This window comes from Ascaphus truei, chromosome 13, assembly GCF_040206685.1.
Source record: "Ascaphus truei isolate aAscTru1 chromosome 13, aAscTru1.hap1, whole genome shotgun sequence".
Taxonomy (NCBI): Eukaryota; Metazoa; Chordata; class Amphibia; order Anura; family Ascaphidae; genus Ascaphus; species Ascaphus truei.
Window position 1 is genome coordinate 45655343 of NC_134495.1, and position 13935 is coordinate 45669277.

Here is a 13935-nt window from a genome sequence, read left to right on the forward strand (position 1 = left end):
AATATCAAGGGTAATAGAGGCGGGGTACTTAGCTGCCGGTGCGCTGGTCCTGGGGAGCTCCTGTAGTCCCAAATGTTCCAGTACAAAGAAGAAGAAGCAGGCACACAGTCTAACTCAAAAGGAGGTTAAATATGCCATAAAGTCCACTTTATGGCATATTTAACCTCCTTTTGAGTTAGACTGTGTGCCTGCTTCTTCTTAACCGTATCAAAAGCCTTTGCTATGTAATTATGGTACACAAAAGGTTAACATACAGAGCTAGCGTATGAAGTAAACAGTTTCTGGAACCGTTTCCAGAATTCTTTAAAAGTACCTTTAAAATTGTCCTGTTTACTTTGAGTGTCAGAACAGCCATAATTGAATTAATCTCTGGCAAAACAGATGCTCTTCTCTCTATATTATATCAGTCCTATACAACCCAGACCACCACAAAAACAATGTGTGTATTTTTTAACTCAAACTGTAGCCACATTAACCCCTGAAGTACCAAAATGATTAAAATACTTAATATTCCCCATCATTTTTATTACAGTTTGGTAAAACATTTCCCACATTAGGAGCAATTAGTCTCTTTTGTGTGGGAATTTTCTGAAGTCTAACAAGGTTTGAGCTGTCGGAAAAGCATTTCCCACATTCAGAGCAAACAAATGGTTTCTCTCCTTTGTGAATTATCTGATGTTTAACTGGATCTGACTTACGAAAAAAACATTTCCCACATTCAGAGCAAACAAATGACCTCTCTCCTGTGTGAACTCTCTGATGTTTAACTAGATTTGAACTGTCGGAAAAACATTTCCCACATTTAGAGCAAACAAATGGTCTCTCTCCTGTGTGAACTCTTTGATGTCTAACAAGATGTGAGCTGTCGGAAAAACATTTACCACATTTAGAGCAAGAAAATTGTTTCTCGGTTCTGTGGATTCTCTGATGTCTAAAAAGAAATGATTTACAAGAGAAATGTTTTCCACATTCAGAGCAAGGAAACAACTTCACTCCCTCGTGAATTGTCTGATGTTTAACAAGAGCTGAATTACTAATAAAGCATTTCTGACATTCAGAGCAAACAAATGGTCTCTCTCCTGTGTGAGATTTTTGATGTTGACCAAGATTTGACTTCTTGGAAAAACATTTCCCACATTCAGAGCAAACAAATGACCTCTCTCCTGTGTGAGATTTTTGATGTTGATCAAGATTTGACTTCTTGGAAAAACATTTCCCACATTCAGAGCAAACAAATGACCTCTCTTCTGTGTGAGATTTTTGATGTTGATCAAGATTTGACTTCCTGGTAAAACATTTCCCACATTCAGAGCAAACAAATGACCTCTCTCCTGTGTGAACTCTCTGATGCTGAACTAGATTTGAGCTGTCGGAAAAACATTTCCCACATTTAGAGCAAACAAATGATCTCTCTCCTGTGTGAACTCTTTGATGTCGATCAAGATGTGAGCTGGCGGAAAAACATTTCCCACATTTAGAGCAAACAAATGGTCTCTCTCCTGTGTGAGATTTTTGATGTCGATCAAGATTTGACTTCTTGGAAAAACATTTCCCACATTCAGAGCAAACAAATGACCTCTCTTCTGTGTGAGATTTTTGATGTTGATCAAGATTTGACTTCCTGGTAAAACATTTCCCACATTCAGAGCAAACAAATGACCTCTCTCCTGTGTGAACTCTCTGATGCTGAACTAGATTTGAGCTGTCGGAAAAACATTTCCCACATTTAGAGCAAACAAATGGTCTCTCTCCTGTGTGAACTCTTTGATGTCGATCAAGATGTGAGCTGGCGGAAAAACATTTCCCACATTTAGAGCAAACAAATGGTCTCTCTCCTGTGTGAGATTTTTGATGTCGATCAAGATTTGAGTTATTGGAAAAACATTTCCCACATTTAGAGCAAGAAAATTGTTTCTCTGCTCTGTGAATTTTCTGATGTCTAAAAAGAAATGTTTTAAGAGAGAAGTGTTTCCCACATTTGGAGCAAGGAAACAACTTCACTCCCTCGTGAATTATCTGATGTTTTACAAGAGCTGAATTACTATTAAAGCATTGATCACAAACAGAGCACTTATACAGCCTTTCTGTAGTGTGTGTTCTTTGGTGAGTTGTATAAGCTGATTTATTATTAAAGTTTTTTCCACAGTCACTGCACTTATACTTCATTACTGACAAGTTTATGTTAATTATCTGGGCATTAGTATTTATTTTGTCCCACTTCTCAATATGAGTAGATGCATCTTCATGTTCTTTCAGTGTATAAATGTGGGAGGCTGTGGGATTTTCTTCTTCACGTGAGCCTGATTCCTTAGCCATAATTCTCACAACTTTTCTCTGTCTCTCACTTGGGTTATTTTGCTTCAAGTAATTTGCTCCTTTATCACTTTTAACAACACTGTGATCTTCATTCACACGATCTGGAGAGCAAAGAAGAGTGTGCCCTCCTGCAGGTGTACTTCTGCTCATGGATTTATCTGTGGGAAATAAATGCACTGTAAGAAATGAAGTTAATTAATGGCATAAACATAATGTAACATTACTGGTTGAACATTTGCATTAGTTTAAAACACGTTCCAAATTGCAAATGGAATATACTGCAAACTAAAGTAGTACAATAGCAAAATTTAAAACAATTCGGGGGCTAATTTACTTTTTAAATAGCTATTTTCTGCAGATCTATTGAAATAGGTTTTGATAACTGAAAATTTCTCGTCCTTCCTGGAACACAGAGGGTTAAGTTAGCTGAGCTTTGGAAAAAAATGTAACAGATGTATAATGGAGCCTCAGAAATGTCACCTGGGAGCCCACATCCAATACCAGGAACCAGAGTAAATGCCAAACAGAATGAATGTCCTGGCTCCTAGTCATGGGGGTCAGATAAGAATATATACGGTGAGAACCCCTGACAATGCATTTGTGTGCTGTAAATGCCACTGGAGTTAAACCTTTCAGAAAAGTACTGTGATGTGAAATCATGTATATATTGTTTTGTATGTTTATATCATGATATAAATGAGTAATTAAGAGTATTTGAATCCCAACGGTTTCATTTTATTCCCTTACATGTGACATAGTGGTAAAAGGTGCCCGTGTCTTGTACAGTATGTGGCACGACTCTGGTGAGATTGAGAGGCAGATTAGGGAAAACAAAATGGTGACCCAACCACTCAGCCTAATACTTGTGCTATGATAATATAATATATAAATCAGGGTGCAGGTAGGAAGAACATATCAATATTAACAAGCGGGACCCAAGGAGGGAAAAAAAGAATCCTAGTAGTTGCATTCACTGAGGAGTATTGGAAAAAAGACCATATGAAAATAAGAAAAATATAAGAATCTCTTCCACTGGGAAAGGTACCATATAATGAGTCACCTGATTCAAGACAACCTCATGAGGAGATCCACACCGGATCATAAAAATGAAAATAACAACATTTTAATCACATCAAATATAATAACATTAACAATAAAGTGACACATACAGTGATGCAATACTAAAATCCAATATAATGTGGCGGCCCAGAGCTGATTATTGAATCTGACGTGTTTGTGGCAATACACTGTATGGAGCAATCCAATGATCAATCTAGATACTATTCAGGACATATGGTCACACAATAGATGGATGTACAGTAGTGGGACTAAGAACCCCACTCTAGACAGAATAGGATGCATAGTGCCACAGAGCAACAAACTGTGTGTGCATGGACAATAAGGATGTATCACCTGCTATTCTAACTGGGTGATAACAAGTCCTTAACAAAGGTAAGTAAATAAATGCAAGATGTCTGCAAGGTAAGTGGTAGTCATACACACTAGCTACACACAATAATTCTTATAGCCAGGTGGGCTGCAGCAAATGCTGAAATACGTTACATGGTATTAGTATGGACTAGATGTAAGAGATCAAGTTAAGCATCTATATGTCCCTTAAACAAGGTATATATATATATATATATATACATACACACACACAATATCTGTTATTTTATATAAATATATATATATATATATATATATATATATATATATATAAAAATATCTAAAGGAAAAAAGAGAGCGCACGTCCCATAGCGTAAAATTGTACATTTATTGGAAAGGAAGGTAGGGGGGGGGGGAGAATATCACTACCCCCCCCTCTTCCCCTCCCCCCCCTCCCTACCTTCCCTTCTTTCCAATAAATGTACAATTTTACGCTATGGGGCGTGCGCTCTCTTTTCTCTTTTTTCCTTTAGATATATATATATAAAATAACAGATATTGTGTGTATATATATATATCTATACATACATACATATATATACACACACACACACTATCTGTTATTATATATATATATATATATATATCTAAAGGAAAAAAGAGAGCGCACGCCCCATAGCGTAACATTGTACATTTATTGGAAAGGTAGGTGGGGGGAAAGAATATCACTACCCCCCTACCTCTTCCCCTTCCCTCCTACTTTCCTTTCTTTCCAATAAATGTACAATTTTACGCTATGGGGCGTGCGCTCTCTTTTCTCTTTTTTTCTTTAGGTTTCTAACTGGATTTGCTTAATTCTCTGAGAGCAGCCGGAGACCCCCTTACCGGATCCAATTATTCATCACATGTTGGACTTTTCGAAAGGACTGGTTCTTATACTACTTTTTTGTTGTTTGTCTTTTTATTGGTTGTAACCTATTCATTGATTAGCATATATCCATAGCACTTATTTATTTATCCACTAATCACCTAGATTATTAGCGTGGCGCTACTCTATATGTTATAAATACATATAATATCTCTTAAAAACAAAATGAAAAATGGAGCAACATTTTAGACCTTCCGGTCTTTTCTCAAGCCCCTACCTAGCGCCCCGGGGAAGCAAGGGGAGAGGAGGTGTGTGTTGCAGGGGGTCAGTGACCCACCTGCAAAGGCCAGAGATTTCCCTTAGGCCCCAGTGCAGACCCTGAGTCACCACCATCTTGTGGTACTGCAGGGAACCGCCATATATATAGGGACAGCATACCCTTTACTATACTAGCAGACAGGGACACAGTATTCTTTCTGCGCTGCTGTGCGGTCAGTGGTTTTGGAGCAAGCTGCTGGAGACAAGCAACTACCTGTAGGAGACTACGCTGGATCGGCAGACCCTTTGTGAAGCTCATTTACTGACTGCGGACGCGGTCAGAAGGTATTATAAATAAGTGCACCAACACCGGTACCTGCAAGCGCTGATCCCGCCTTGGGGGAGGGTTTTTTGGGGACACTGGGTTGAGTGACCAAGGGACTGGTCCAGTACATTGGACACGGTGTGTGGTACACGTGGTGGTGGGAAACGGTGACATTGGTCCAGTTGAAGGTGGCAAGCCTACAGGTGTCTGATTGCTTTTACCAGCCATTCATGCACTGTGATTATATGTGTGATAAGTGTATAATTAGGGTTTGCATTCACTTGCTATTAAAAGGTTACAACGTTGTTGCTTATTATCATTATTCTTGCCTAGGGGAATCTTACTTATTGCGGATCCTGGGTAAGTGGAGGCGCTGCCAAGTACATATTGTTACCCCAGGCTCCCAGTTAGCGGAAGCCCAGATCTCGCTGTGCCAGCAGGTATATACAGCATTAGTAGTCTTTCTATATCAGCAGGAAAGAAGGCAACATTTGGCGGCGCTGCTGAGAGCTTAGACCTGGGGTGCCCTAATCAGTATCTAAATTGTGCTATCCAATTCTGCCATGTTTGTGCCCTCCCAGACCAAGGTGTGCCAGTGGGCCCAACAATACGAGATACCTCTAAATTGTGCCATTGCCATTAGGCATGTCCCCGCCGCTACGTCCTTGGGCACCATAGGGGACCAAGAGAGAAAACTCCCGTCCCTGGCGACTGCCCGAGTTATGGACCATAAGTATGATGCTGACCAAACGTGGCGTAAAGTCCTATTGGCCACTGAACAGGAAATATGCCCAAAAGCCGTACCCCCTATACTAACCCTACCTGAAGACCCCGGGATTCATTGGTCAATGGTCCATGTGAGTGTAGCCACACCCCTGGCTATGTCCACGCTTCAGAGAGAAATTCCCGGGCCATCATCTGCAGTAACGTATACTCCGTTCCGTACTCCAAAGAGCAGTCTAACTCCAACGTGGCCTGCTGCCACTGGTCTAGGAGTGTCCTTTACACCGTCCACTATCTGGCCCTCCCTGAGTAGAAGCAGAATGTCCATGCTCGATTCAGGTAGCCCTTATGGGGGAAATAGTATGCCTAATGACTTCAGTGTACCTGTGCTGGTAGAGGCCATACATCAATCTTCTCATTCGCATCAGTACAGGAAACTGAAGGCGTTCTCCGGAGACAAACCGACACTCTTAGGAGAAGTGGGGTTTGAGGAATGGATGGATCATACTGAGCAAGTATTGCCCGAATGGGCCTGCACTGATGCAGTGAGAAGGCAGCGAATTATTGAATTCCTGCGGCCTCCCGCCTCCCATATGGTGCACTGCTACAGAGATGACCATCCGGATGCGGACACACACGGAGTATTATATGCCCTCACCAAAGCCTATGGGACAACGGTGGACTCATTCTCCTTGATGGCCAAATTCCACGCACTTGCCCAGAAAGAAGGAGAAATAGTGTCTGACTTTCTTAGGTGCCTGGACGCTGGTAAAGAGGAAGTTGTGCCGAAGGCTGATGCCGATGGACTTCGAACCACGCAATCCCTGAGGGGACTCCTATCATTACACCCGGTAGCAGTAAGAGTCAGCGGCTGTCTAGTGCCGGGCCAGGCCTTGTCATTTGACGAACTTATGGACAGAGTACAGGCTCATGAAACTGTACTGTTAGGCCGGTAGCTGAGCACCGTTAAGAAAGCCGGAACTACCTCTAAGGAAGTTAAGAAGGGAGAGGCTAGAGTGAAATCCACCATGGAGGGGAGTCGAGAAAAGGAGGATCCTGAGGAATGTGAAGTTGACAGTGAGGACTCCACCTTAGAGAGGACTGTCCCTGCTCGTAGGAACCAGTCCGCTAGGAGTAATGTCCAGTGTTTTCAGTGTGGTATGATGGGCCACATTTCTTCCTTCTGTCCCGTAAAAAGGAAGATGGCGTCCAGGACTGCGAAATCCATGCTGTGCACAACATTGACCACTGAAAAGGCCCCTGCGGCCGAAGGAGGTACTACTCCAGAGACTAATGAAGTGCCGGCCCCGCCACGGATGTGCAGCCGCGTGGGACCGCCGGCCATTGTAAAAGTCGTTATTGAAGGCATCTATGCGTCTGCGTTACTGGATACTGTTTCACAAGTAACCATTGTATATCGACCCTTCTATGATCAGCCCCTTCACCGGTTACCCCTGCTGTCTGCCGACACTATGAGATTAAGAGGGTTGAGCCATGAAGATTATCCTATTGATGGAGTGGTACGGGTACGGTTGGATATTCCACAGTTGAATACCGGTAAGCATCATCCCATGGAGGTGGAAGCGTTAGTGTGCCCTGAACCCCAAGAACACCCTAGTGCCCCTATAATCATGGGAACCAATACTGACATAGTACAGACCGTGATCCGTATGAACTTACAGGAGGCGGGCGAACTACCGTTGATGGCGCTAGCAGCGTACCCAGCGTTTCAAGATGAATGCCCCCAGGGGGAAGAAAGATGATGATGGCCACCTGTTGCTACCCAGAGAGGCGTAAGGCGGATCGACTATTCTCACTGGAGAGTACTGCAAACAATGATCAAAAGCGCGGATACTAGCTGCTGGCCTCAGTGCAAGAATGGCCTTTAAAATACCGAACAGAGTACGGGTCTAAGTAAAGAACCTTTCTCCCTATACCATACCCATAGACAGCAGTTGAGCCGAATATATCCTGTCACTCCGGAAGAAAGGATGGAAGTTAGATCACAGTCAGCTACCGTTTCTACTGCTGTTCCTCAAATGGCGTTTGATTTCGGTGATTCTCTCATGACGGCGGAATGGAAAAAAGATTGCAGACTAAGTTAGAAACCAGACGAGAAGTATTCCCTATCAGTGATATGGATGTGGGGTATAGCCACAGCGCTCAACATAACATACGGCTTAGCGATACGACTCCCTTCCGAAAACGATCACGTCGCATCGCCCCGAGGGACGCTAAAGATGTGAGAAAACTGCTACAATAAATAGAGGAGGCCGGCATCGTGGTGGTGCGAAAGAAGAATGGGATGGTACGTCTATATGTGGATTATAGAACCTTGAACAATCGTACTGTGCCAGATCAGTATACCCTTTTGCGGATCGAAGATCTCTTGAATGCTCTGTCTGGGAATAAGTGGTTCAGTGTGTTGGATCTAAGGTCAGGGTACTATCAATTGCCCATGAACACTGAAGATCAAGAGAAGACAGCTTTCGTTTGCCTGTTAGGGTTTTATCAGTTCACACGTATGACTCAAAGAATATGTGGTGCGCCAGCCACTTTTCAGAGTCTGATGGAAAAGACCATCGTAGATATGAATCCCAGGGAATGCTTAGTGTATCTGGATGATATTATAGTGTTCGGAAAGACGTTGGAGGAACATGAAGAAAGGCTGTTGAAAGTGCTGGACCGACTCAGTATCGATGGGCTCAAGCTGTCCATGGATAAATGTCTGTTCTGCCGCACCTCAGTGACTTATGTGGGCCACATTGTCTCGGCCGAGTGGATAGCTACCGACCCCGAAAAAATAGAAGCAGTGGTGAATTGGCCACGGACCAATAACGTCATGGAATTACGCTCGTTCCTGGGGTTTTGTGGGTATTACCAAAGATTTGTGGAAGGCTACTCACGCAAAGCAAAGATCCTTAACAACCTTCTCAAAATCTACCTCAAGGACACGGGTCGTAAAGCCACTTCCGCTCAAGCACCCTTCGGGGACAAGTGGACTCCTGCATGTGGGCAGGCGTTTCAGGGACTAAAGATGAACTTAACACAGGCTCCAGTGTTGGCGTACGCAGATCCGGATCAACCGTATGTCCTGCATGTGGATGCTAGTTTCAACAGGTTAGGAGCGTTGCTGCACCAGAAATTCGATAACTGACTTCGACCAGTGGCGTATGCCAGCCGAAGCCTGACGCCTAGTGAACAAACTATCCGGTACATAAGTTGGAGTTTCTAGCCCTCAAATGGGCTATCGTGGATAAGCTGCATGACTACTTGTACGGCGTTCACTTTGAGGTTCGAACTGATAATAACCCTATAACATACATCAACACCTCTGCTAAGCTGGATGCTACCGGCCACCATTGGCTAGCGGCACTTTCAAATTATCGATTCAACCTTAAATACAAGCCGGGACCTATGAACATTGGTGCGGATGCCCTATCGCGACGACCAGGGCTAAATCCTACTCTGGACGAAGAGGTTTGGGAAGAAATTCCGGGACCCGGCATACGGGCTTTGTGCTCTGTAGCAGCAGTCGTAGGTGACCAAGAAGCCTTTTCTGAATTGAGGATAGCGGATTCATTAGGGTGTCAACCAAAGGCTATTCCACGGGCGTACAGCCATCCGGAAGGAATGAACATAACTCCGGACAAGATTATTATTTGGAAGGATTTGGTACAATTTCAAATTTATGATCCAGTGGTAGGAATAGTACGGCAAGCTCTGCAACAAGATAACCCTTTGGTGCTTAGACGAGCCCCTAAAGAAATGATAGCCCTGCTCATGAAGGAAATGGACAGATTTGAGCTAGATAACGGTCTATTGTATAGGGTAGTACCGTATCACAACCATCCTGATAGACGGCAGTTATTTCTACCTAAGATCCTGCAACCCACGGTCCTCCGAGCATTACACAATGATCACGGCCATCTCGGTATTGACAAAACATTCGGACTACTTTGTGATCGATTCTTCTGGCCAAAAATGAGAGAGTCTGTGGAGATACACTTTAGGCGGTGTACCTGCTGTATACAACGGAAAACACTACCCACCCGGGCAGCGCCCATGGCTCATTTGAAAAGCTCAGGACTTATGGATCTGGTGTGTATGGACTTTCTTTGCATCGAACCTGACACCCGAGGTATCGGAAATGTACTGGTGATCACAGATCATTACACCAGATATGCCCAAGCCTTTCCTACTAAAGACCAACGGGCTGTAACTGTAGCTAAAGTATTATGGGAGAAGTATTTCCTTCATTATGAACTACCAAATTGATTGCATTCGGATCAAGGCCGGGACTTTGAAAGTAATCTTATACGAGAATTGCTTAAGTTGCTGAATATCACCAAGTCTCGGACGACCTCCTATCATCCTGAGGGGGATACTATGCCGGAACGGTTCAATAGAACACTGCTCGACATGCTGGGTACTCTGAAAGGCCAACAGAAGACTGAATGGAGTAAACATGTAGAGACTTTGGTACATGCTTATAATTGTACTCGACATGAGTCTACTGGATATACCCCGTATTTTCTGATGTTTGGACGAGAAGCGCGGCTACCGGTAGATGTACGCCTGCGAATATCTACTGATGGAGTACCCAACAGGACGCATTTCCAGTATGTGCAAAGGTTACAAGATAGTCTGCAACAATCATATAAATTGGCAGAGAAAGCTTCGGCTCAACTAAATGCGAATAATAAGAGACGTTATGATCACAAAGTACGGCATAAGGAAATTCATCCAGGGGATGCTGTTCTACTTCGAAATCTGGGCGTTGCCGGAAAGCATAAACTGGCCGACCGTTGGAGGGATGGTGTATATGAAGTGGAGTCGCAGATGCCTGGCCTCCCGGTATACCGTATCAAAGACTCAGAAGGCCGGGTAAAGGTATGGCATAGAAATCATCTCCTTCCCATACCTCAAGTAGGAGATAAAGAGTTGGAAGTACCCACTGCTTCGCTCAGATGTTACAGAGGATGGTCCAGAGACTGTAGTTAATACCACCTCTGAGGATCCTATGGAGGGAACCTTTCAAAGAGGCCTTCCGACCGCTGGGGCATCTCCCGAAGGAGCTACGGGTAAAGGGCCCCTTGGTCCAACGCAGATAAGCTGACTCCAATGAGCCAGCCTTTAGACCCACAGAGCCCCTGCTTTGTGCCTCAAAGAGACTGTGTTGAAACGTTGAGCCCCTCAAGGGAAGAGATTGAGTTGCAAAATGAGATTAGTTACTCTCCAGAAGGGGTAACTGAAGAACAGCTGCGTAGAAGCCAAAGAGTTGGTCAACCTCCCATGAGAATGACTTATGATCAATTCTGGGTACCCCATTATGAGGCTCAGCAGTGGGCTCGCCGTAAAGTGAGATCTGTGATTGGAATGTTCAACGAAATGTATAATCTCATGTAGAGTATACAGTGATAAGTTATATTCCATACATGCATTTTTATTGTGTAAATATGTGTGACATTGGTTTACATTCCCAAGCGGGTCATTGGATTCTACCGGGGGGTGAATGTAGTGTGTGTTCCCCTGGTCCCTCTCTGTACCTCCGCTGCGGGGAGCGGGGGGGGTGATCTAGGGTCACTGGTAATGCCCCCAATATCCCACATGGGGAGGGACTGGAGGCAATACGGGAACATTTCTCTAACCTAGATGGATATGACGGCCCCCTTATCGAGTTCGTCCTCTTTTTGATCAACGTAATTTTGCATAAAAACTTTTTCCGATTTGAGCGTGATTTTTTCCTCCAAAAAACAGGAGCAGTAATGGGTTCCAATATGGCTCCAGCCTACGCCAATTTATTTATGGACAGTTATGAACAGTCACACCTACTTAATGATGCCCCTTTTGCCAGCAACCTTGTCCACTACACTCGCTACATCGATGACATTTTCTTGATCTGGGGTGGGCAGGAGGATGAGCTCTTGCAGTTAATTTCACACTTGAACGCGATACCGTCCACGATACGGTTTACTGTCAATTACAGTATGGATCGTATTCCTTTCCTTGATACAGTGGTTTATAAGAAAAATGGGCTACCAGGTACTGAGATTTTTCAGAAACCAACAGACAAAAATACACTGTTGTGTGCAATGGGTCACCACCCAGAGTCACTTAAACGTGGCTTTCCCTATTCACAGATGCTTAGGGTCAAACGCATTACCAGTGACCCTAGGCTGGTTGAGGAAGCTTTGTGGAAAATGGCTCAGAGGTTTCTGGATAGGGGATAATCTAGATCAGAAGTCAATGTGGCCCTAACCAAAGTAAAGGCAGTTGACAGGGGGTCCCTACTCTTACCATCTAATGTAAAAATCGAAAAGGTGTGCATGAATATCAGTAGCACTTATACTACTTCTAATCATATCAAACGTAGTATCAGAAGGAATTGGAATATTTTGGCTAATGACCCCAAAATTGGGAATATCTGTCGGACGCCACTGAGGATGTGTTATCGCCGGGACAGGAACCTGAGGGATTCGCTTGTACAAGCCGATCCATCGGCTAAATATGCAAATACTACAACATGGCTCCAGAGGAAACCTGGTGTCTATAAATGTCACGGGTGTATTAATTTTGGTTTCTTACAGACTGGCCAATCCTTTGCTCATCCCCATAGTGGTAAATCAATTGGTATCAAGACTGCCATTAACTGTGAGTCGCGGTTCATTGTCTATTTTATTAAATGTCCTTGCGGGCTTTATTATATAGGCAAAACGAGCCGTATGTTCAAGGAACGCATGGACATCCATAGGTCAACCATCCGAAAGGCACTATTGGATCAAAACACAGAGGATGATCTTAAACTCCTCCCGGTGGCCAGACATTTTAAGCAACATCGACATAGTCTTTCGTCACTCAAATGTATGCCGATTCTGCAAGCCAACACCTCTGCCCGTGGTGGGGATCGCAATAGGCTGCTGCTGCAATTGGAGGCAAAAACCATCTAAGATTTGAAGACCATGGCACCATATGGCTTGAATGAGGACTTCAGACTGGGATGCTTTATCTAACTTTTTTTGCATTTCTACCTAATCCTCTGCTCTCCCCCCCATGCTCTGGCTCTACCTGATGACATTTGCATCTGATATCTCACTTTGTCTCACTGTTCTTATTTTTATAATTTCTCTGTCTGCATCTTTTGTCATTCTCCCCACCCTTCCTGCCCTTGCTGTTCCTGTTGTGTTTTCCTTTTGTCTTCTATACCCCTGTATGTTGCTTGCTACCCTCTCCTTTCCCTTCCCTCCCTTCCCATACTCCTTGCATCCCGTTGTGTTTTCACTGTTGAGGTGCACTTTGTTTGGTGATTCACATTATTAGAGCTCATTTTTTGCTGCCTGTGATTTGCCCACGCCACCTTCAGTCTGGGCGGAGCTACTGGGGACCACCCAGAGCCATGTCAGGCTCTTAGGCTGCAGCGCGGCTACACTGACAGCGTGACACATGAGCAATGGTTCTTTGTTTACTTGGGTGGTTTCCATGACTACAGGAAATGCTCCTGGTCTGTCGAGGCAGTGGGAGTCAGGGCGCAATTATGACATCATCCTCCCATCCAGACATAATTGCAGACAGCTTTGCTGGATGGGTGGGGTAGGCTTTCAGCCTATCACACATGGTGGATAGTTTGGGTGTGGTTATATATTGGTGGTTTTGGTCACATTGGTTATGAGCACTCCCTTGAGAAAGGTCCTGTTGTTAGGACCGAAACGTTGGTTGATTGTGCCTTTTAAATACATAGTTTTGGACTTTACCATGAGTGCTGTCTCTTTTCTTGCTGCGTGGTCCTGGATCTCCTGGTCTGCCTGGTAAGGAACTCTGTTACATATACATATATATATATATACACACACACACACACATACATACATACATACATACATACATACATACATACATACATATATATATATATATATATATATATATAGTTAAGTTATGGTGAGTAAAAAAAGTGACAAAAACCCTCCACAGGAAAGCAAATATGCAAATATAACTGTATGCTCATCTGCATGTCTTAGGCAGGTCTGCAACCCCGCCTTTCCCCATTATCACCCAG

At 43.8% G+C, this 13935-nt stretch overlaps 1 protein-coding gene across 5 annotated transcripts in view; it reads right to left on the bottom strand.

Moving 5' to 3' along the window:
• Window positions 1-211: 211 nt before the first annotated feature.
• The window catches only part of LOC142465280 (uncharacterized), a 133754-nt gene continuing 120030 nt past the window's right edge, over window positions 212-13935 (bottom strand). For 3 of the 5 annotated variants that reach the window (XM_075569289.1, XM_075569288.1, XM_075569290.1), the window contains one exon: window positions 212-2492. In XM_075569289.1, coding sequence (XP_075425404.1) covers window positions 505-2492 — 1988 coding nt within the window. In that variant the 3' untranslated portion in view covers window positions 212-504. Of the gene's footprint in view, window positions 2493-3063; window positions 3938-13935 lie in introns of those variants that run through there. The other 2 variants (XM_075569291.1, XM_075569287.1) reach the window with 2 other exon arrangements.